At 37.7% G+C, this 21422-nt stretch overlaps 1 protein-coding gene across 3 annotated transcripts in view; it reads left to right on the forward strand.

The window, feature by feature from the left end:
- Nucleotides 1-20656, forward strand: part of CEP97 (centrosomal protein 97) — a 47987-nt gene extending 27331 nt beyond the window's left edge. For 2 of the 3 annotated variants that reach the window (XM_047723442.1, XM_047723452.1), the window contains 5 exons: nucleotides 5372-5536; nucleotides 6118-6251; nucleotides 10458-11223; nucleotides 15468-15543; nucleotides 17055-20656. In XM_047723442.1, coding sequence (XP_047579398.1) covers nucleotides 5372-5536; nucleotides 6118-6251; nucleotides 10458-11223; nucleotides 15468-15543; nucleotides 17055-17759 — 1846 coding nt within the window. In that variant the 3' untranslated portion in view covers nucleotides 17760-20656. The remainder of the gene's footprint in view (nucleotides 1-5371; nucleotides 5537-6117; nucleotides 6252-10457; nucleotides 11224-15467; nucleotides 15544-17054) is intronic. The other variant, XM_047723462.1, reaches the window with a different exon arrangement.
- The last annotated feature ends 766 nt before the right edge of the window (nucleotides 20657-21422 follow it).

Genomic DNA, 21422 nt, shown 5'->3' on the forward strand with positions numbered 1-21422 from the left:
TTTATCGATTGTTTGTGGGGCTTAGAGCATTTTCTATAGAAATTATATTATACTCGAGTGGAGGGGGGTGGGAGGGGTGGGGTGGCAGGGTGATGGACATTGGGGAGGGTATGTGCTATGGTAAGTGCTGTGAATTGTGTAAGACTGATGAATCACAGACCTGTACCCCTGAAACAAATAACATATTGTATGTTAATTAAAAAAATATATTATGGATGCTGCCTAGGGTCTTAGATCAATCCGACAAAAGCTTCTAATCCATCTTATATATAAGGGCAGTATTAGTAATACGACTCGGGGTGCCTCAGTGGCTTAGCTCGTTAAGCATCTGACTCTTGGTTTTTGGATCAGGTCATGATCTCAGGGATGTGGGTTCAGGCCCCGTGTTGGGTTCTGCACTGAGCGTGGAGCCTGCTTGAGATTCTCTCCCTCTCCTTCTGCTTCCCTCTCTCTCTGTCTGCTTCTCTGCTTACTTGTGATCTCTGTCTGTCAAATAAATAAATAAATAAATAATCTGGGAAAAAAAAATAAAACAACTCTGGAAGTATTCTAAGGGAGAGCTCTTGTTATTAAAATTCACTGCCTGAGCAGTATTCAGAACATTTTCCTGGTCAACCTTGGAAATTCCTGAAGGATAGAAAGGAATTTCCAGTTTTTTGTTTCTACCCAGCCTGTTATTAGCAGGGAACATCTAGATTAAACATTTTCTTCATTATGACTAAGCCAGCCAGGCACCATGAAAAGTATCCTGGGTGCTTTGATGACTTCAGGTAGCCAGATTTTGAGTATGTGTGTCACTGGAAAGATAATTTGAGCATTCACTCACCCTGTTGATGCTATGGCTGAGTGCTATCTCAGATAGAGGCATACCTGTGGAAAGACCACACCCTTGTGTAGCACCTCAGTATTTGGAGTTCTTTCTGAATTTGTTTCCATCTCTGACTATTTCCAGGACTTAGGCCCAAGCTACACCTCTGTTGTTTAGTTGGAGATGAGAATTTAGGGAGCAGAACTTGGAAGATGTTTCTTTTTTGAAAGGATTTAAAAATACATACAGAAATGGAGAAGAGTACCATAATGAACACCTAAATACCCACCATGCCACTTCAACAATTACCAACTTAGCCAGTCTTGTTTTATGGATCCCCACATTTTTGGTTGACTTTATTTATTTATTTATTTATATGTATTTTTAACATTTATTTATTTGAGAGAGAGTGCAAGAGAGAACACGAGTAGAGGGGAGAGGCAGAGTGAGAGGGAGAAGGACACCTGCTGAGCAAGGAACCCGACATGGGGCTCAGTCCTCCATCCGAGGACACTGAGATTATGACTTGAGCCAAAGGCAGTTGCTTAACCAGCTGAGCCACCCAGGTGTTGGAGTATTTTTAAAGCAAATACCAGGTATCATTTCATCTAATACTCCTTTTTTTTTTTTTTAAAGATTTTATTTATTTATTTGACAGGAATCACAAGTAGGCAGAGAGGCAGGAAGAGAGGGGAAGCAGGCTTCCCCTTGAGCAGAGAGTCCTACTTGGGGCTCGATCCCAGGACCCTGAGATCGTGACCTGAGCCGAAGGCTGAGACTTATCCCCCTGAGCTACCCAGGCGCCCCATAATACTCTTTTTTTTTTTTTTAAATGAGAAAGCAGATTATCTTGTTCTAGTTTTTAAAACTCAAACCTTTAAAAAAGATATTATTTATTTTAGTGAGAGATAGTGAGTGTGGGCAGAGGGTGGGGCAGGAGTGGGAGAGAGTCTCAAACCTTAGAGCCCAACGTAGGGCTTGATCTGAAGAACCTGAGATCATGACCTGCCCCAAAATCAAGTCAGATGCTTGACTGATTGAGCCACTCAGGTGCCCCAAGAACAGATTGTTTTAAATTTTCTCTCCTAATAGTTGTTACTTATGTTACGTTATGTAAATTTTTCCTTCAATTTCAAGAGAAGAATCATATTCCAGTGGTTTGAAATTAATATGTTAGAGCTGAATGAATTTTAATTTTTTCTTTGAATTATCAATGATGTTTTAATGGGCAAGGAGATTGTTTTATCCTAGGAGAATATTTTATGGATTAATAAACTTGTGTAATGTTATGTTTATTGATGAATGATAAGCAAAACCAGAGAAACAGATGTTACAGTAGTTGATGCTCTGCAGATTGTGATTTTCCTCACACACTTAAAACTGAATATTCAAGTCAGAACTTTGTTCCTCTCCTTATTTTCGCTTTTCTTTCCTTCCCAACTACAAATGATCTATAACTTGGAAATTTTGCTTGCTGGCTAACATTAAAGTTGGTGATTATCCTTTACTCGCATGGACCTTTTTTGGGAACATTGTTCAACAAGCCATTTGCTTGGTAGGAGAACTTATAGAAATTTAGAGCAGATATCCACATTCTGAGTGGGTTTTTTTTGTTTTTTTTTTTTAAGCGAGCATCAAAGCCAGTGAGTGCAGGTAGAGGGAGGTGTACAGGGAGAGGGAGAGAGCAGGCTCCATGCCCAGTGCAAAGCCTGACTCAGGGCTTGATCCCATGACCTTGAGCTGAAATCAAGGGTTGGATGCTTAACTGAGCCACCCAGGTGCCCTGATCTTTATTTAATACATAGACTCATTAGTGGAAGAAATACTTTGAATTACTTTTATTAGGTAGAATAAAATTTTTATCTTTAGACTAAGATTAGGATTCTGTGAGTTCAGTTAATCAGTTAGGCATACCTCATATCTCATTGTTAGAAAACAGCTTTTCCTTTCTTGTGATGATGGCAAATCACAGAAAACTAATCTCATTTTATTTTATTTGTACCATGACTCTTTTGCATGATTTAACCAGTTATCAAAGGCCAGTTTCATTTCAGTCTATAATAGAACTTGGGTGGCTTGACAGTTTTGGACTGTGTAGTTTGTATGATGTGGATACCTTAATATCAAGGTCCAAGTAAATGGTTGTGGATTGAAAGTGATTTCGAAACTATTTAATGCCAAGTTAATGCTATAACAATAAACCATACCAAAATGATCCAACCTCAACTTTAGGTTGAGGGGTAGATCTAAGAATGGTGAAAGTGAATGGGTGCCTGGGTGGCTCAGTGGGTTAAGCCTCTGCCTTCAGCTCAGGTCATGATCTCAGGGTCCTGGGCTAGAGCCCCGCATCAGGCTCTCTGCTTAGCAGGAAGCCTGCTTCCTCACTTCCTGCCTCCTGCTCTGCTGACTTGTGATCTCTCTCTCTCTCTGTCAAATAAATAAATAAAATCCTTAAAAAAATTTAAAAAAAGTGGTGAAATTGAAGCAATGGTATGTTAATTTAAAAAATTAAAATAAATATGTAAAAGTAAACAGTAGTATAATGACCTCCCATGAGTCCATCATCCAACTTCAACAGTTGACAGCTCACGGCCAACCTTGTCGTCTATACCTTTATCCATTCCCTGTTCTCCTATATTATTTTCAAGCAAATCTCAAAGTACATGTAATTTCAACTGTGAATATTTTAGCATATATCTCTAAAAGATGAAGGCTCTGGGGGCACCTGGGTGGCTCAGATGGTTAAGCTTTTGCTTTCGGCTCAAGTCATGATACCAGGGTCCTGGGATTGAGTCCCGCATTGGGCTCCCTGGTCAGTGGGGAGCCTGCTTCTCCCTCTCCCTCTGCTGCTCCCCTTGCATGTGCTCTCTCTCTCTCTCTGTGTTAAATAAATAAATAAAATATTGGAGCGCCTGGGTGGCTTAGTGGGTTAGAGCCTCTGCCTTTGGCATAGGTCATGATCCCAGGGTCCTGGGATTGAGCCCTCCATCGGGCTCTCTGCTGGGCAGGGAGCCTGCTTCCCCGCTTAAAAAAAAAAAGTAAGTAAATAAATAAATAAATAAAGGATAAAGGCTCTTAATGAAATAACTATAATACTATTATCACATCTTAAAAATTTCACAATTCCTTAGTAATATCAGGTATTATTAGTTCAGTGCTTATGTTTCTAAAAGTCCTCATAAATGCAGTTTTTAAATGGTTTTTTTGGAAACAGGATCCAAATAAGGCTCCCCGTTGGATTTGGTTGATGTATCTTTTAAATTTCTTGCTTTTTTAGTGATTTAAAACTTTGATTTGTTATTGAATGCTCCATGGGTTGGCCATGCGTATTCGGTGGTTCTCATGTGCTGTGGTAAGATCACACAGAGCTTGGCTGGGTGTCCAAGATGATGCTTTTAAATCTCTGTTAATTTATAGGTTTCTTCTCTTTCATTTTCTTTGCTTTCTTTTCTCTTTTTTGGTTGTTGTTGAAAAAAATGAGATTATATGTCCTGTAGAGTTTCCCACTGTACCTATATTGCTGACTAAATCCCTGTGTCCCTTCTTATATTTCCTGTAAATTGGTAGGAGGATGTGGAGGTTTCATCAGATTTAGGCTTTTTAGTGGAGAGGACCACTTTGGGTTCTGTCAAGACACACACACACACACACACAGTGTTTGGTTGTCCTTCATGTTATTAGTAGCTATTAATGATCAATGCCTAAAACTATTAATTCATTCACTGAGAGCTTCAAAATGGTGAGATTTTATTTTTTAAATTTTTAAATTTTTTAACTTAATTTTATTTTTTCAGTGTTCCAAGAGAAATGGTGAGATTTTAATCCATTCATTTTATTAGCTGGAATACATCTATGGAGTAACTATTTGGTCCTTCCTGGTATGGATTGTATAGGAAAGATAGAATTATTGATATTGAATTCTTACTCTTTATTTAACCAGTTTTTAAAAGTAATGAGTTGATGGTTCACTAGCATCCTCTAGCTGTGACCAATTAGCTTTTTTTTTTTACTGTCATTATGAATTAATGGATTTAAATGTAATTGATATATTTACATACTTTAGTTTGATGGTGAATAGAGGGAATACTCATTGCTTTTTTGAAAATAATTTAAAGGGGCGCCTGGGTGGCTCAGTGGATTAAGCTGCTGCCTTCGGCTCAGGTCATGATCTCTGGGTCCTGGGATCGAGCCCCGCATCGGGCTCTCTGCTCAGCAGGGAGCCTGCTTCTCCTCCCACTCTCTGCCTGACTCTCTGCCTACTTATGATCTCTCTCTCTGTCAAATAAATAAATAAAACCTATGAAAATAATTTAAAGATATTTGGAGCTGTGAGCGCAACTCTGTGGAAGTGCCCCTAAGCAAGGACAGAGATTTAAAACATTAGAAGAGTAAAGGGAGTGAATCAGAAGGAAAGATTAAGAAGAAAAAAAAAAAAAAAACTTAACTGAATTTTATTTATGAAAATCATCCAGTGATGCTGTAAGTTAAGAAGGAAGATCATTGTTGCTTCAAAATGTATCTATGCTGGTGTCATATCATCTATTGTTTGTTTCCCACTTCCAGTTTGAAAGCTGAATGGCTCTACAGTCAAGGCAAGGGGAGAGCATATCGGCCAGGCCAGCATATCCAGCTTGTGCAGTATCTGGCTACTGTCTGTCCTCTAACTTCCACACTGGGTCTTCAAACTGCAGAGGATGCCAAACTAGAGAAGATTCTGAGCAAACAGAGGTAAGCCCCTTTATTTGTAGCACCTGATAATTCACAAGTGGAACTATCTCTCAGTCTTTCCTGCATGGTTAGTAGGACTGGGGCAAGTGCTGTGACCCACATTTCTGGGCACTCAGGCTCCTTGTCACTGCAGCAGTCATGCAGGGGAACTAAACTGTGCAGTGCCGTCCAGCCTGCTCTACAGCAGGTGCGTTGTTAGTCATTTCCTGAGTGGGGAGAGCTGAGCAGTGTGGAGACTGGGGTTTTTTAAAAATATATTTGTCCTTTAACGTAGGTGTTTCATATGGGTTCTTTAATACTAACATTAAGAAGTGAAGCTAGAAGCGTGTACTAGTCACTTCTTTATCAGAGAGCCTGCCTTTGAGTGTTTGTGCATGTGTGTGACTATGAGGCTGTCTATGTGATTGTGGTTTAACCTTTCTATCCAATACTTTCAAACTTGACTTTGTAATTTGGTTGTGATAAAAGATACCTACTTTGAAAACTTAAATCTCTATCTCTTTGACAGGATTATGTAAGAAGCAGGAAAACTTTCTTTTTGTGGTTTGTGTTAAGTCACATCAGATGTTACTAATTTTTAGGTTTCACCAGAGACAATTGATGAACCAAAGCCAAAGTGAAGAGCTAGCCTCTCTTGCTCCTGTTGAAACAAAAGCACCCCTTGTACCTGAGCATTCAAGCCCTGTTCAAGATGGCCAGATAGTCCAGGAAAGCGGTATGAAATTGATCGACCTATGGTCCCTTTTCTCCAAGTTGTTCCATCTGTTCAGTACCATAAAAGGGAAATAAATACATATTTTCATAATTTTTCGTTTGTTGACTTAAGTGAACATTTAGGTCTTATATTTTATGTATGTATATATACAGACACACATGTAAAATTACTATATTTTAAAGTGTTAATTTTTACTATTTTTGTCACAATAATATATATTTTTTTGAGATTAAAAAATTAACATATAATGTATTATTAGCCCCAGGGGTACAGGTCTGTGAATCGCCAGGTTTACATACTTCATAGCACATACCTTCCCCAATGTCCATAACTCTACCACTCTCTCCCTACCCCCCTCCCCCCGGCAACCCTCAGTTTGTTTTGTGAGATTAAGAGTCTCTTATGGTTTGTCTCCCTCCTGATCCCATCTTGTTTCATTTATTCTTTTCCTACCTCCCAAACTCCCCACGTTGCCTCTTCCTCATATCAGGGAGAGCATATGATAATTGTCTTTCTCTGATTGACTTATTTCGCTAAGCATGATACCCTCTAGTTCCATCCATGTCATTGCAAATGGCAAGATTTCATTTCTTTTGATGGCTGCATAGTATTCCATTGTGTATATATACCACATCTTCTTTATCCATTCATCTGTTGATGGACATCTAGGTTCTTTCCGTAGTTTGGCTATTGCGGACATCGTTGCTATAAACATTCGGGTGCACGTGCCCCTTCGGATCACTACATTTGTATCTTTAGGGTAAATACCAGTAGTGCAATTGCTGAGTCATAGAGTAGCTCTATGTTCAACTTTTTGAGGAACCTCCATGCTGTTTTCCAGAGTGGCTGCACCAGCTTGCATTCCCACCAACAGTGTAGGACGGATCCCCTTTCTCCGCATCTTCACCAGCATCTGTCATTTCCTGACTTGTTAATTTTAGCCACTCTGACTGGTGTGAGGTGGTATCTCATTGTGGTTTTGATTTGTATTTCCCTGATGCCGAGTGATGTGGAGCACTTTTTCATGTGTCTGTTGGCCATTTGGATGTCTTTGCAGAAATGTCTGTTCATGTCTTATGCCCATTTCTTGATTAGATTATTTGTTCTTTGGGTGTTGAGTTTGATAAGCTCTTTATAGATTTTGGATACTAGCTCTTTATCTGATATGTCATTTGCAAATATCTTCTCCCATTCTGTCAGTTGTCTTTTGGTTTTGTTAACTGTTTCCTTTGCTGTGCAAAAGCTTCTGATCTTGACAAAGTCCCAATAGTTCATTTTTGCCCTTGCTTCCCTTGCCTTTGGCGATATTCCTAGGAAGAAGTTACTGCGGCTGAGGTCGAAGAGGCTGCTGCCTGTGTTCTCCTCAAGGATTTTGATGGATTCCTTTCTCACGTTGAGGTCCTTCATCCATTTTGAGTCTATTTTTGTGTGTGGTGTAAGGAAATGGTCCAGTTTCATTTTTCTGCTTGTGGCTGTCCAATTTTTCCAACATCATTTGTTGAAGAGACTGTCTTTTTTCCATTGAACATTCTTTCCTGCTTTGTCAAAGATTAGTTGACCATAGAGGTGAGGGTCTATTTCTAGGCTCTCTGTTCTGTTCCATCGATCTATGTGTCTGTTTTTGTGTCAGTACCATAGTGTCTTGATGACTCCTTTGTAATAGAGCTTAGAGTCTGGAATTGTGATGCCCCCAACTTTGGCTTTCTTTTTCAATATTCCTCTAGTTATTTGAGGTCTTTTCTGGTCCCATACAAATTTTAGGGTAATTTGTTCCATTTCTTGGAAAAAAATGGATGGGATTTTGATAGGGATTGCATTAAATGTGTAGATTGCTTTAGGTAGCATAGACATTTTCACTATATTTGTTCTTCCAATGCATGAGCATGGAAAGTTTTTCCATTTCTTTGTGTCCTCCTCAATTTCTTTCATAAGTGCCTTATAGTTTTCTGAGTACAGATTCTTTGCCTCTTTGGTTAGATTTATTCTTACGTATATTATGGTTTTGGGTGCACTTGTCAATGGGATTGACTCCTTAATTTCTTTTTCTTCTGTCTTGTTGTTGGTGTAAAGAAATGCAACTGAGTTTTGTGCATTGATTTTATATCCTGACACTTTACTGAATTCCTGTACAGATTTAGAGTGGAGTCTTTACGGTTTTCCACATAGAGTATCATATCATCTGCAAAGAGTGATAGTTTGACTTCTTCTTTGCCAATTTGGATGCCTTTAATTTCTTTTTGTTGTCTGATTGCTGAGGCTAGGACTTCTAGTACTATGTTGAATAACAGTGGTGATAATGGACATCCCTGCTGTGTTCCTGACCTTAGCAGAAAAGCTCTTAGTTTTTCTCCATTGAGAATGATACTCATGGTGGGTTTTTCATAGATGGCTTTGATGATATTGAGGTATGTACCCTCTATCCCTACACTTTGAAGAGTTTTGATCAGGAAAGGATGCTGTACTTTGTCAAATGCTTTTTCAAGAAAATCACACTGGGAAGACGAGGTAAAGGAAAGAAAATGGGGAGGAGCATCCAGGAGCCACCAGTACTGCCTCAGGACGGAGGGCCACACCTCGGGCTCACCCATGCTCACCCACAGCCCAGGGCCAAAGCATTCCGTAGTTCTGACCTGCCCCCAACACCCAATAATAATTATTTTTTTAAGTTTTTTATTTTAATTCTAATATAGTTAATATACAGTTATATTAGTTTCAGATGTACAATATAGTGATTAAACAATTCCATACATTGCTCAATGTCCATCTTGATAAGTGCCCTTCTTAATTCCATCATCTATTTCACCCATCCCTCCATCTACCTCTCCTCTGGTAACCGTCAGTTTGTTTTCTGTGGTTGAGTCTGTTTCTTGGTTGGTCTCTTTCTCTTTTTTCCTTTGCTCATCTGTTTTTTTTATTAAATTCCACCTATGAGTGGTTTATGGTATTTGTCTTTCTCTGACTAACTTATTTCACTTAGCAGTGTACTCTCTAGATCCATCCGTGTTGTTGCAGATGGCAAAATTTCATTCCTTATGATGGTTGAATATTAATCCATTGTGTGTGTGTGTGTGTGTGTGTGTGTGTGTGTGTGTGTGTGTATAAATATCTCACATCTTCTTTATCCATTTATCTATTGATGGACACTTGGGCTGCTTACATAATTTGGCAATTGTAAATAATGCTGCAGTAAACAGAGGGGTGCATGTATCCTTTTGAATTAGTGTTTTTGTATTTTTTGGGTAAATATCTAATAGTGCGATTACTGGATCATAGGGTAGTTCTGTTTTTAACTTTTTGAGAAACCTCCATCCTGTTTTCCACAGTGGCTGCACCAGTTTGCATCCCTGCCAACGGTGCACAAGGGTTCCTTTTTCGCCGCATCCTTGTCATCAGTTGTTGTTTCTTGTGTTTCTGATTTTAGCCATTCTGACAGGTGTGAGGTGATATCTCATTGTAGTTTTGATTTACATTTCCCTGATGGTGGGTGATGTTGAGCATCTTTCCATGCGTCTGTTGGCCATCTGTGTTGTCTTCTTTGGAGAAATGTCTGTTCATGTCTTCTGATTTTTGATCGGCTTATTTGTTTTTTGGGTGTTGAGTTATATCAATTCTTTAAATGTTTTGGATACTAACCCTTTATTAGATATGTCATTTGCGAATATCTTTTCCTATGCCTTTCCATTTTGTTGATTGTTTCCTTCACTGTGCTTTATTTCTAATGTTTAAAAAATATTCAGAGAGTTGCTGCCTTTTATATTGACTTGATACTTTGATATTCTAATGATTATTGCAAGAATTCATTTTCTTAAAAGTCTTTGGTTTGGGGGTGCCTGGGTGGCTCAGTGGGTTAAGCCTCTGCCTTTGGCTCAGGTCTTGGTCTTAGGGTCCTGGGATCGAGCCCCGCATCGGGCTCTCTGCTCAGCAGGGAGCCTGCTTCCCCCCTCTCTCTGCCTGCCTCTCTGCCTACTTGTGATCTCTCTCTCTCTGTCAAATAAATAAGTAAAGATCTTTAAAAAAGAAAAAAAAGAATTGATATAATTAAAAACAGAAGTCTTTTGTTTGATGTTTTAGGCATATTGGAGGAAATCACCAAAGCATTTAATCATATTGTACTATATTTCAGGGGTTAGATTTCATTACAAAGATACAACTAAAAATCTTTTTAAATATTTAGTGGTTTCAATGATACTTTGTTGATTCTTCTAGAACCTGTCATCCAAGTCAATTCTTGGGTTGGGATTAACAGTAACGATGATCAATTATATGCTGTTAAGAATAACTTTCCAGCCTCTGTACACACTACAAGATATTCTCGAAATGACCTGCATTTGGAAGACATACAGACAGATGAGGACAAGTTAAACTGTAGTCTTCTCTCTTCAGAGTCCACTTTTATGCCAGTTGCTTCAGGACTCTCTCCAGTATCACCTACAGTTGAGCTGAGGCTACAAGGCATTAACTTGGGCCTAGAAGATGATGGTATTGCAGATGAATCTGTGAAAGGGCTGGAAAACCAGGACTTTAATAAGGAAGAGGAAAAGGCGTTTTGGACTACAAATGAGAATTCTGTTCAAATGAAGGAAAGTGTCATCACTGCAGAGGTAAATGAGAAAGATGGGCTCTTACCTTGTCTGGAGCCAACAGTAACTAGTGCTGTCTTGAAGGATGACGCCTGTGGTCTTACATCTTTTCCTGAGTCAGTTGGACACAGTGTCTTCCATACACAGCCAGGCAGTGGAGAAACTGTAGCTTCAGAGAAACTTCCCTGTGGGGTTTTAACCCAGAGATTTGTTGCTTTGGGACAAGATAAAGTTGCCCTTCAGAAATTTAATGAAGCAGCCACGAAACTTCAGGCCTATTGGCGGGGCTTTTATGCCAGGAACTACAACCTCCAAGCTAAAGATGTGCGTCATGAAATTCGGCTGCGCAGAATGCAGGAACACATTGTTTGCTTAACTGATGAAATAAGGAGGTAAGTCAAAATTTCTTGTTTAGGTGCTGTATTGTTGATTTGGGAGTGTCAGAGTCTTAGAGTTGATTCAGAACACTGAGCCATTGCTGTTGTGGTCAGGACACTTCATACCCTCTTGCCACTCTTGGTTTCCTTGTCTCCTATAACATACTGAAAGCATCTTGAGGACAGGAACTGCCGTATGTATCTCCATTGCTAGCATGGCTGTTGGTACATTGATGCAGTGCAGCAATAAATGTTGAACAATGGTTTGTCCTATAGGTATTTATAAACCTAAACATAGGAAGGTACAGAAGATGAGGAAAAATGGAATAAGCATAGGAATGAGAAGCTGAGAAAGTCTACATGGAACCCAGTAGATGATACAGAATTAAAGAAAGGAGTGGGGACTTAAAAGGGACTAAAAGTTTGGGACAATGGTAGGAATTATTCCTCAATTCTGTGACTGACATTACTGACTGCTAACCAGGAAAATTAGGAGTTCATATATTTATTTTGAGTATTAGTTTTGCAACAAGCAATATTTATTAATATTATCAAGTGGAAGGGGAGGAAGCAGTAAAAGAGACTGGGAAGGGGCAGCCAGTGTTATAGGAAGACAGGGTGTGTGTCACAACTTTGATAGGGAAATGTTTTAGGAGAGAAGAGAGGTGCCATAGGGAGAACAGAGGATTATATGTTTAATTTAGAAGCTGGAGGTTATTGGTGACTGTACTGGGGGACCCTGGGACTATTCTCAGGTTTGATGATTTGCTAAATGAACTCACAAAACTCGGGGAAGCCATTCTGTTAATGACTATGGTGTGTTCAAATGAAAGGATACAGATTAAAGTCAGCAAAGAAAAAAGGTGCATAGGACAGAGTCTAGGAGAGCAGGTACAAGCTTCTTGTCTTCTTCTAGTGGAGTTGTATAGATAGGACTGAGTCTCTTGGCATTGATGTGTGACAACACATACGAAATATTGCCAACCAGGGAAACTCACTGAAGCCCTGACTACAGGGTTTTTATTGGGTGTCAGTCTTGTAGGCATTGAGTGCCTGTGTGACTAACCTTAACTACTTACACCTTAGCTCCTACCCAAGGTCAGACTGATACCATGTCTCTATCAGGACTGTAGGTGAACAAAACAGGTATTCATTCACCTGAAAGCACACTGTAAGCCTAACTATCTGGTTTGGACCCAGACCCCACATATATACAGATATTCTTATCAAGCAGGATATTCCAAGGACTTGGACATTATCTCCCCACCAGTCCTTTCTTTGGAATGTGTGGGGTTAGAATACCCCAAGTCTGCTGAGTTAACCCTTTCTTGCCTAGTGAATTTCCTAAGAGCGGCTTCAGTATGTAGTGGAATCAGGCAGTTTGGAATGGGTTGAATTGTGAATGAGAGGTAAAGAGTGAGTGTAGCCAGTTCCTTTATGGGGGATCCCATTTGAGGTATGTTGCTGGAATAGAATCTGGAGTTAAGGAAAATTCTTCTTTAAAGATGGGATATATAGAGCATGTTTATGTGTTGATAGAATGATTCAAAAAAGAGGCAAAATCTGATAGTGCAGTGGAAAGAAAGGAGAAATGCAAGGTTGAAGTTCTTGAGAAGGTGAAAGAAGGGATCCAGTGCACAAGGAGAGGGAGTGGCCTGAGGTAGGTGCAGGAGCAGAAGCAGGTAAGATGGTAGGTTTGATGGGGTGGGAGGGAAGCAGAAATTCTTTTTTTTTAAGATAGCGCTTTTTAAAAATTTAATTTCTTTTCAGTGTAACAGAATTCATTGTTTATGCACCACACCCAGTGCTCCATGCAATATGTGCCCTCCATAATACCCACCACCAGGCTCCCCCAGCCTCCCACCCCCCACCCCTTAACCTTCAGGTTGTTTTTCAGAGTCCATAGTCTCTCATGGTTCATCTCCCCCTCCAATTTCCCTCAACTCCCTTCTCCTCTCCATCTCCCCATGTCCTCAATGTTATTTCTTATGCTCCACAAATAAGTGAAACCATATGATAATTGACTCTCTCTGCTTGACTTATTTCACTCAGCATAATCTCTTCCAGTCCCGTCCATGTTGCTACAAAAGTTGGGTATTCATCCTTTCTGATGGAGGCATAATACTCCGTAGTGTATATGGACCACATCTTCCTTATCCATTTGTCCGTTGAAGGCCATCTTGGTTCTTTCCACAGTTTGGCGACCGTGGCCATTGCTGCTATGAACATTGGAGTACAGATGGCCCTTCTTTTCACTACATCTGTATCTTTGGGGTAAATACCCAGTAATGGGAAGCAGAAGTTCTGTTTTATGAATGCTTCTCTTTTTTCAGTGATACAGAAGACATGGTCAACATTTGAAAATAAGAAGGTTGAGGGTGTAGAAGATTTAAGAAAAGAGATGTGAAGTGTGAGGTATTCATCTTAAAAGTGAACTTAAAAGGAAAATGGAGGATTATTACTGTGAGGAAGAACTTAAAATGCAGAACAATAGGTCAGGCTGTATGAGTTTCATTAGCAATTTTCAGGTGTTCTATTCTGATTTGGGCATGGTTGATTTTGTTCTGCCAGGAATGGTTTTTTCCCACGTGAATATGGTAGAGGAGAGAGGGAAGGGCAAAGGAGCTGAAGATATTTGGGAGGGAACCATTATAATAGTGGATCTTGGAATTTAAAGAAGGTAAAAGGAGACACAGGAGGAGGCGGGGATCATTAGTTTGGAGGTCTGGATGAAGGTTGGATGTCTAGGTTGTTGCATGGGGGGGCGGCGCAAGAGCCAGTGAACTGGGAAGATGGGGTTAGTGGTTTGTGTGGGTGCTTGAAATCATTTTTGAAAATGGTGCAGTCAAAAATGATTGGGTCTAGGGCATCTGGGTAGCTCAGTGGGTTAAATCCTCTGCTTTTGGCTCAGGTCATGATCCCAGGGTCCTGGGATTGAGCCCCACATCTGGCTCTCTGCTCAGCATCCCTGCTTCCCTCCTCTCTCTGTCTGCCTACCTTTCTGTCTGCTTGTGAGCTCTCTCTGTCAAATAAATAAATAAAATCTTTAAAAAAAAGAAAAAAATTTAAATAAAAAAAAATGATTGGGTCTAGAGAGAGACTTTGAGGATGAATGGTGTAGGGTGGATTACTGTTAGAGAGGGCATCCATGTGAATACAGAGATCTCCAGAAATGATAATAGGTATGATGTGGAAAGAGACTGGTGCTGAGATTTCAGTGATTGCAGGCAGATTCTGAGAGGCTAGTACTTGAAAAAGAGTGGACAAATTTAGCTGGATGGCAGGAGTTCTTCAAGGAGGAAGGCAAAAAGAACAGTAGTTGACAGTAGAAGCAATCTTCTGACCCTGATGTTTGAATGAAAAAAAATAGCTTCCACTTTTTTTTTTTTTTTCTCCAGTAGGCTCCATGCTCAACATGGGGCTTGAACTCACTACCCTGAGATCAAGAGTCACATGCTTTACCAAACGAACTAGCCAGGTATCCCAGAATAGCTTCCACTTGAGAGGGCTACAGTGTTATCAGCAGTAGGTCTGATTTGGTCAAAGAAGATTTCACAGTAGAGGTTGAGACAATAAGGGAGTTTGCCAGTTAAAAATCTGAGGTCCCAGATGGCATAGGAGAAGAGCTTGGGGGTCTGGAGAAACTTGGGAATTGGGTTAGAAGTAGAACAAAATGGTGGTGACATTGTGGACGATAACAGAGAACTAAGGGAGCCTTGGGTTGGTGACAGGCCTAAGTATGGAGAGGGCAGCAGTGAGCCCAGATGAATATTTAATGAATAAGGGGAAGTGATGGATGGGGAGGTCCTCTGATGATAGCAAGGAATATGTCAGGGACCTGGGCAAATGGGGACTGAAGTTTGATGGGATTAGTCCTATTAGTCTCTTAGAAGATGGCTTGTCAAGCTGTGATCCTAATCCTCTGATGTTTTGTAGCCTTTGAGCAGCTGCTCTTTTCTGTGGCTCTTATGCCTTTGGTGTTTTTGGCTGGGAAATAAAGGCCCGATAAAGAGCCATTTAATATTTTATTTTATTTTTCATCATTGGCAATACTTTGTAGAATCAACATAATCTGAATTTCAGTTACATCCATTTAGCTTCTACATTGAGTCATAGTTTAAAGTTTCAGCTTAGATATTCTAAAAGTGGAAAGGGCAGTTATTAGATTATTAATACAGTACATGTGTCTGTTAGTTGTAACAATAGGCGCAAGTCAAAGCACCTTCCTTTTGTCATTAATGGATTTTGAATTATTGTAGATTAAGAAAAGAAAGAGATGAAGAACGTATTAAAAAATTTGTACAAGAAGAGGCTGTCAGATTCCTTTGGAACCAGGTAAACCCATTCCTGCTGATTTACCTAATGTGTGAACCAAGAAAAATTCTAGATTTATTGAGATAATCATAGAGTGGTCAGGCATATTTAGAAGTTTCTCAAGGTTAGGGATGTAATATGTGTTCTTTGCCACTAACTCTGATTAGGACAGTGAATTTTGTTACATTTTATTTAAAGAAAAATATTGTCATAATTTTGACCAGAAAGATAAAGAACTGTAAAGGTGAAGGAAAGTGACTAATTGAGGGATGTTATAACTTTCCAAGAGGTAGAAAATACTCAATTAAAAGTTTTCTCTAGCCATCTATCTTGTTTTACCTCTTGGAATATTTGAATGAAAAGTGACTAAGATAGTATATGATGGCTCTGATATGCATGTCCTAAAATGTGTATATGACTTCTTGAGAGTTTAAATCCTCTAATAGCATACTTCAGGGACAGTTCAGACAATCAGTTTTACTTTTATTTTATCTCATCAAACATTTCTTTGATAATTTCTTAGAAATACTTTTATAAAAGAACTTGCTATAATAGGATTTTATCCATAAGATTAAGAAATAGTTATTGATTTCTAAGGTTTTATTATATTTTTTTTTAATATTTAATTTATTTATTTGACAGACAGAGATCACAAGTAGGCAGGATTTCTAAGGTTTTATAATTACTAATATTAGGGGAGTAGTTAAATTATAGAATAACAATACCATGGAACATTTTGGAACAATTAAAAAGAATAAGGTAGCAGTATGGACTGATGTAAAAAGTTCTCCAGAATAACATTGTTCAGTGAAAAACAGCAAGTTGCAGAACTTAAGGTTCTGCTTGATATTAAAAACTCTGTGTATATTTGAAAACATAGTAAAAGGTCTAGAAGGACATTTATCAAACTGCTGTCAGTGATTTTCTGGGAGGGTGGTCAAAGAGAAACTAAAAGATTCTATATATTGCTTTCTTCTTGCAGATTTAATTGTAAAATTTTGAGATTTTTTGATTGTACATTAAAAATGTAAAGGTTATATTAAAAAGAACTCAGGGTACTTTTGGATATTTTAGAGTTGTATATGCTATATTGTTAGATAATATTTTAAAATTCTATCCTAAATGGATATCTACATTGAGATATTTATTTTAGAGAATCTACTTATCCTGGGCTCTAATGTGTCTTATTCAATAGACTTCAGTTTCTATTGAGTACATTATTGACGTACTACACAATAGTCACAGTTATTGTGCTTCTGTTTGTTTTTCTAGTAGTAACAAGAGAATAGCTTTGGCTCATCCTGACTCTCCTGGTGAGGACCTTTTGTTACCAAGAACATGTACCACTTGCACCAGCCTGGTTTAGCCTGGGATTGCTGTGGAAGGGATAAGGGGAGTCAGGCTGTTTCTAACTCCAGTTCTGCCATCTGCCATTTACCAACTTCATGAGTGTTGGGAGAAAAAGCTCAAAGAACATTGTAAAACAGGCATGATTTTTGTTTTATAATAAAATTATATCCTTTGGTTTACAGGTAAGGTCTCTACAAGCTTGGCAACAGATGGTGGATCAGCGTCTAAGTTCCTGGCATACTGATGTTCCTCCTGTATCAAGTACTCTAGTGCCCTCTAAACATCCATTATTCACCCAAAGTCACGAGCCCTCTTCTGATCAAAATTCTGATTGGTTCATTGCTCCTGATGAGGCTCCTCAAGAGAAATCTTTACCAGAATTTCCAGACTCTGGTTTTCATTCTTCCCTAACAGACCAAGTTCACTGTTTGCAGGATTCTCTGGATTTTGAGAAAAGTTCCACAGAAGGCAGTGAAAGTTCCATAATGGAGAATTCCATTGACACAGTCAAATATGGCAAAGAGTCAGATACAGGGGATGTCATTGATGAACACAGTGAATGGAATAAGGAAAGCTTAAACAATGAGCAGGATAATAGTCTACTTGAGCAGTATTTAACTTCAGTTCAACAGCTAGAAGATGCTGATGAGAGGACAAATTTTGATGAAGGGACAGGAGATAGTAAGCTTGACATACCTTCTTCCCCTGAAAAGTTAGATGCCTTGTCTGATGGTGCTTCTGTAGATGATACTCATGGCATATCTCCTACTTTGCAAGATGAAATCAGTCAGGCACCAGAAAATTGTAAATTAAATGCTGAAGTTCAAGGGCAACAGTCAGACTGCGATTCTAAATTTCAGGTATTGCATGTTGGTATTACAGTGTAGCATGTGTGGTTGCTTGGGAGGAGAAAGTTTCTTAAGAATTTCAGTTGTCTTTTTTTTTTTTGTGAAGGGGAATATCACCCCATTTTTCTTACTATTTATATAGAATTTGTATTCTTATCTCATGTTTTCCATATTTTAGAGACTGGGCTGAATCTTCATTTTGATTTTATTAGCTATTAGCTGTAATCCGTCAAACAATATTTATGTTGAAAGCTATATGCACTTTATTTCCTAATAACTGAATTGCATCAACAGTGTTCTTGTTTTTTAATGTACTCATTTCCTTTCAAAAGTAAACTAGAATATCTTTCAAGAAAATAGAACAGTTTACCTTAAAGATATAAATAAGAGAAGTTAGATTTTTCTGTATGTGAGGAAATTAATTATGCAGTAAGGAATGCAACTTGTTAAAGTGAGTGTAGATGACAAATATAAGGACTGTGAACTATAGAAATTTTTCTAGCCTCCTTGGAATAAGAACATACATTTTTAAGCCTTTTGTCCTCCCTTATGAGTCAAGAAAAGCCTTCTTATGAGCAAATAGGGAGAAAAGGTAAGATTATAGGATTTTTCAGAGGAAATGAATATAATTGTCTCATGGAAAACTTTAATGCCATCTGTCAGTTTTAACATATGAAGTAAAGTGTTCCATCTGGAATTAAAATCAAGCTTACTTAAAGAGGCATGACTAGAATATCTCTTAGATGTGGAGAAAGCAGATGCTAGGCTCCATTTGCTTGGAATAATGTCACAGCAGACATTATCTTTTCATTCAGTGCTTTTTTACCCTACAGATAAGCATTTATGTGCCAACTTCCTTGCCAGAAATTAACGTATGTTCATCTTCTCTGACCCTGCATTATATTTGCTTATGTATTTCAGCAGAAGGTCCATGGCCATTTACTTCATATTTTGACCTCTGCTTCACAATGAAGAACATTTAAAATAATATTAATGGTAGAATATGACTTTTTAAAAGGACTATTTTTTATCCAAATCTCTGGAAAAGTGCCACATTTGGAAGGCAATTTAGTGGTGGTTAAAAAAAAAAATAAACCTCACTTATTTCTTGTTAAGAAGGATATATATCTATAACTTCAGGAAGAAATGATAATATTGTGTTGAATGTTATTGATGGATGCATTTGCAAATCAAGGAAGCTTAATAAATTAATCTTTGAGAATGTTGTAGTATCATTGAACAACATATATCTGATTTCCCCTAATCTTTGGACATACAACTATTTAAAACTATGGCAGTACTTAAGTGTTCTACATTTAGGTGCTAAATATCTATTCATTTTTCTGTTACAGTCACTAGATCCCTTTCTTCGAAGTTATATAAAATAAAAACTTACGATCCTTCAAGAATAAAGTTGGGGATCACATGTTATACTTTGTTGATAGCTAGAAACATTTCTCCGGTATGGGTAAGATGTATTTTTTTTGGTTTATAAATATGTAGCACTCAGGTTGGGAAGACTTAGATTTCATTCTCAGAAATTCAGAGTCTCTTGAAAAGGAAATATTTTCTGTCTCTTATAAATGGAACAGCCGTCTTACATTCCAAATTTTCCGTACTGAAGCATGTGTAACGTTGAATGCACATTAAATAAAAATAGAATTTTTTACTTTTTGAATAATGCTAATTATCTTTTATGAATGATTTTGAATTTCTTCTTAAATATACCCTATTTTTCTATGTTACAGTTAAGTGCCTCATTTGCTGCCCATAGTTAGAAAAAACAACTTGCACTGCAGTAAATACCAAAGTGCTGATTTATGGTACATTAATTTCTCATAAAAGTCCCTAAAATTTTGTGGTTCAGTATTACCTAAGTAGGTTTCTGCTGATATCTTCTCCCTCTTTTTCTAAGAAACGGCACAATACAACTAAATTCATTTGAATATTAGTGTTTGTCAGCAAGATTTCCTTTTTTAACTTTGCTTTGTTTTTCTAGCCAATAAATAATATTAGTATGCTTTTATTTTAAAATTGACAGTTTATGGTAATGGTTAATATTCTGCTCTTCATTAGATTTAACTTTACTAGTGTTTTGAAGTGCAAGAATATTCAGTTCTCCCTACTGAACTGTATAGATTATTTTGAATGTAGATAGAGTGAAAATAATGTAAATTAGAATGCAGGAAAATTGTGGCATAGACAATATATTTTAATAAGTTTATAGTGTAATTTAAAATAACTTATGTAATTAAGTAAGATATTTGGTGTTATGTCATGGGCTATTCATTGGTCTGGCTAAAGAGAGAATGAATCTAGTAAAGTTTGGGAAGTTGAGCTTTAACATGGTCTTTGTGTTTTTTCTTATAGGAGAGGATTAGTTTAGCTGTGTTATTTTAGTTCGTATCAGTTTTCTTGATATATAGAAAACTCAATATATCAACGAGATGGTCCTCCAGAAGCACAGCATCTTACCATGTGAAAATTGGAAGGAATCTTAGCAATTATCTATTCTAATCTCTTTGTTTTAAGGATGAAAAGGTATAGAGAATTAAGTGACTTGCTGATGTTATAGCTAGTTAGTAGTAATAAACTGTGAAAACTTAAAAAGTTATTGTATTCCAAAATTTATTATTATACAGTATTAATTATACATTTAGTGAGTCAGTAGGAAAATCTTTGTGTATTTTTCATTCTCTTTGAAAGATAAAAAAACTGACAAGAGCTAGAATCCTACCACTTGAATAAAAATTGCTTGTAGATAATGACTAAGTTCAGAAGTCTGAGTAAATTTTCTCTAAGAAATGTGATATCATTAAAATCATTTTTTAAAGATTTTGTTTATTTATTTGAGAGACAGAGTGAGAATGAGAGAGAGAGAGCATGAGAGGGGAGAGGTCAGCAGGAGAAGCAGGCTCCCTGCTAAGCAGGGAGCCTGATGTAGGATTCTGTCTGTCCTGGGACTCCAGGATCACGACCTGAGCCGAAAGCAGTCGCTTAACCAACTGAGCCACCTAGGCGCCCATTAAAATGGTTTTTAAAGAGGACTTCTAGAGATTAAAAATTTAAAAGAATAATTGCATCTGGAGTCCATTTATTTCATAACAAGAGGTATAACAGGTTGCTAGTTTTTTCTAGTGAAATCCTGAGTTTGTTTATATTTCTTCTTCAGTTTTACAGAACAACAGATGACAGAGTTTTAACTCTCTTGTTGTGCAGAAATGTCCAATCATGACGGTTGATATAAACACAATATAGTTTGGTTCTATAAGCTTAATTATGAAAGGCCTCATAATATGCATGTTTTAGGAAAATATTTAGCCACACACTGGTTTGCATATATGCAGATAACTTTATTCTTGAATAATGTGGGTGCCATTCTTGAGTGTGGACTTTTATTTTTGTTTTGGGTTATTTTAGATATGTAAACTCTGTAATAGTATTTTCCTGTTATCTACTTAATGCAAGTCTAGTTCCACTTTTTGTAAGTATTTTCAGATATAACATGAGCTTAAGATATTATACTATCTCCTTGTTACTTTTTTTGGTGCAGACTCTTAGAATTGGATTTATAACAATATAAACTATAAAATTTTTTTTTTCTGGAGTGAAGATGGCATATAGAACATGAGTCTGATCAGTTTCCCATTCATAAAACAAAAGACTTCATTTTTAATGTATATTTTTATTTTGCCATGTATC

The sequence above is a fragment of the Lutra lutra genome, chromosome 1, assembly GCF_902655055.1.
Source record: "Lutra lutra chromosome 1, mLutLut1.2, whole genome shotgun sequence".
Classification (NCBI taxonomy): Eukaryota; Metazoa; Chordata; class Mammalia; order Carnivora; family Mustelidae; genus Lutra; species Lutra lutra.